General features: G+C 43.0%; 1 protein-coding gene across 1 annotated transcript in view; it reads right to left on the reverse strand.

The window, feature by feature from the left end:
* Positions 1-3,105, reverse strand: part of PPAT (phosphoribosyl pyrophosphate amidotransferase) — a 37,315-nt gene extending 34,210 nt beyond the window's left edge. The window contains exon 1 of the mRNA XM_027598410.2: positions 2,775-3,105. Within this exon, the coding sequence (XP_027454211.1) occupies positions 2,775-2,902 (128 nt within the window). The 5' untranslated portion in view covers positions 2,903-3,105. The remainder of the gene's footprint in view (positions 1-2,774) is intronic.
* Positions 3,106-3,213: the final 108 nt, after the last annotated feature.

Below are 3,213 nucleotides of genomic sequence, written 5' to 3' on the forward strand. Positions count from 1 at the left end.
TTTCTGATCTAAAAAGGTGTGTGTGGTTTGTTCAGAACCCTGCAAACCACTGAACCAAAGTTTTTAGGACTTAAAAAGCATGTGGTGATTATATGTATCTGTCGTGAACATGCATACACACAGAGTTTGCATCTAAAGAGCTCACTGAAAATGTTAAATTCCCCAACAGAAAGTAGAGCTATGGAATAAATCTCCAAATCACCAGAACTACTAGAAAGAAGTACTTCTGAATGAACCCATCTGGATTAAGCATCCAGTGCATGACTATCTAGTAATTGGTGTTCTATTTGTATTTAAATGAAATATATAATATAACTTTCAGGTACTCTATTATCCCTGAGGTGAGACTAAATTTTTTATTTATTTTTATTTTTTAAAAAGATTTTATTTATTTGACAGAGAGAGAGAGCACAAGCAGGGGGAGCGGCAGGCAGAGGGAAAGGGAGAAGCAGGCTTCCCACTGCGCAGGGAGCCCGATGTGGGGCTCGATCCCAGGACCCTGGGACCACGACCTAAGCCAAAGGCAGACGCTCAACTACTGAGCCACCCACGCGCCTGAGAGTAAATTTTTTAGATCAGATTATACCTAAGACAAATACAATGCAAAAGTGATAGCAATCTCACCTTCTAGATTCCATGTTTTAGGAAGATAATGTGTAAGAGGTAAATTCCTTTATCAAAAAGGAAAAAAAAAACCCCAACAGAATCCTGTTACTATTGTTTTAAAACAACTAAGTATTGAGTGGAAAGAGGTGAGGAGATAGAGACTTCTGCAACAGACCACCACTTACAAGTGTACAGCGCATTTAACTAACTACACTGTGTATTAAATTAAGACAACTTATCTAGGTATCCAGTTTTAACATTCCTTGATTCAATGCCATAGAAAAACATTAGTTTTTAATCTCTGAACCCTACGGACTAGTTCAGAGTAGCAGAAGATTTTTATCTTCGAGACATTAGGGAATTTCATCATTCTTCCAATCAAATCAGTTCCTCTAAAGGGTTAGGACTTTTGCTAATTCAAAATTTTTAATTGGATGAATTTATGGGAGAGAACCAGTCTTCTCAGTGCACCTTAATGATTCTATGTCTACAAAACGAAAATCTTAAACAAATAGTTTTCCATTAATACATTCGTTCCCCAGAAACTACTGGGTTCCTTGTCGCTGTTATTGAAGGTCAATTTTCAAAACCAGTTTAACAAAGACTTATTTCAGATGAGCAGCCTCAGAGAATCCATTTATTATTGCTATTATCATATAATTACATTTTTATTGCTCCTATCTTGCACTTTCCAATCCTTCTTTCATATAAAAGCAACTATAGAAAAGTGCATGTAGCTAGAAATCAAGTTGTATTCATTAAACAAACAAAACAAACCGTTTTTCCTCCGGCACGTATTTAAAGGAGAGACTGAAGATTCTCTTCCCTTCACAGAATATCCAAAATAACTTATCCTAAGAATGTTATAAACTAATGTTGTTCTGAACTACCATATAAGTAGATTTTAGTTTGTTCTTGGATTATATAGCTAATCTTCTCAAAAAATGTGCAGTATTTTAAAACAAGATCTCTTTTAGGGTCAACCCACAATTATCCAGGACCAGAGTCATTCAAGTTAAAAATATTCTTTTTGATTCAACCCAGACTCTAAGTTACTCTCAGCTCTTTAAAGAAGTACATAAGACATAAAACTAAAGTATTTGCCACTCTGAAAAGATCAAAAAGACTACTTGCAATCCAAGTTTGGTGAGGGAAAGCAGATCATTTGGAATGCATTTATACTTGTAGCTCCCATATTGCTGATAAATGTTACTGCCAAGTTCCTTAAACTGTTCTAAAAGTTATTGCTGCAGTATTGCCTTAGGAAAACTTTGTAATACTTTCAGGGATAATGTCAAACCTACATTTATATCAAATGCCAGGTAATAAGAAATGGAAGGATCACGGAAGGCAAGTTATTTTTTAACTCAAAGGGATCTACCAATTTTTCCAAAAATCAGTATGTATCTAGTCATACAGGAACTGCTGCCCTTTCCCTCTTTTAAATAAGTGAGTTACTTTTTGGCATCTTCTTACTACAACCTTTTCCTTCATTATCTGAAATCCGCGACTCTTTTGCAGATACACTATTTCCTGTGACTGGTTTATTTTCAGTTAGTTTGTATGAGAACTACAACCGGGACTTCCTTTTGAATACCAACTAGCTCTATTTCCTGGGGTTTGAACTCTAGAATCCCTAAATTCTCATAACTATGACTACGTTCACATCTACAATTTGCTCAAAAGCTCTGCCCTTGCAAACAAAAGCTTGTGGTGGTCGAAGGCTCCGCGAGAACACCTCAAGGTGTTGTAGGTCCTGGACCAGCAGCCACCCCACACAAACCTTCACAAAAGCAGCTCCAGGCTCTGCAAGATTAAAACGGGCAAGTAGTGGGAGAAGTCCCGATTCGGCCAACCCTAGCGAACCGGAGCCTTACAAATTGGCCAGACTCATGAGGGGTGCACACAACCGGAGAAGGGGGGGAAAGCCCCTAAAGAGCATCAAGGGTTTAGGGGGAGAAGCAAGTCCAGGGATGCAAGGTGGTGCCCGCGCACGCCTTGGCAACCTAGTTGATGCCACAAGCAGTTATCAATCCAAGCAATAGAGGTCGGTCTCCAGGCCCTCAGGCGCACAGGAGATCGCTAACTCGGGCCGCGGGAAAACGGCTGGGGCTGAAGGAGAGAGAAGCACACGCGCCGCCACCCCCACCCCTCAGCCGGTTGCTCACCGGTGCTGCAGCCCCACGAGTCCCAGAGTGATCACATGCGGCACATCTAGCTGCGTGGGCCACTCTCCTGAGGCGATGCACCCGAATACGCCACATTCCTCTCGGATTCCCAACTCCTCCAGCTCCATGTCGCTGCCGAAAACACGTGGAGAGACCTGCCGCCGCAGCAGGGGCCTGACCACCAACCCGCTGTCCGCTCGGCCCGTACGCCTCAGGCTCGCTTCCTTCCCCAGCCGCTCGACCCTCGCTACTGCGGCGGCGCGCGCTTTCCCAAAGCAAGCGTGATTAGCGCTCCCCCGCTGCACACCCTGCCCCGCCCCCTCAGGATGCACCAATGAGCGAGGAGGGAGGGAGAGGCTCCGTGGCTGAGAGGAGGAGTCACAGAGACGCCTGGGGTGGAGCTAGTCCTCCGCCGGATCCCTATGGGAAACTACTTTTT

Source organism: Zalophus californianus, chromosome 2 (genome assembly GCF_009762305.2).
Source record: "Zalophus californianus isolate mZalCal1 chromosome 2, mZalCal1.pri.v2, whole genome shotgun sequence".
Classification (NCBI taxonomy): Eukaryota; Metazoa; Chordata; class Mammalia; order Carnivora; family Otariidae; genus Zalophus; species Zalophus californianus.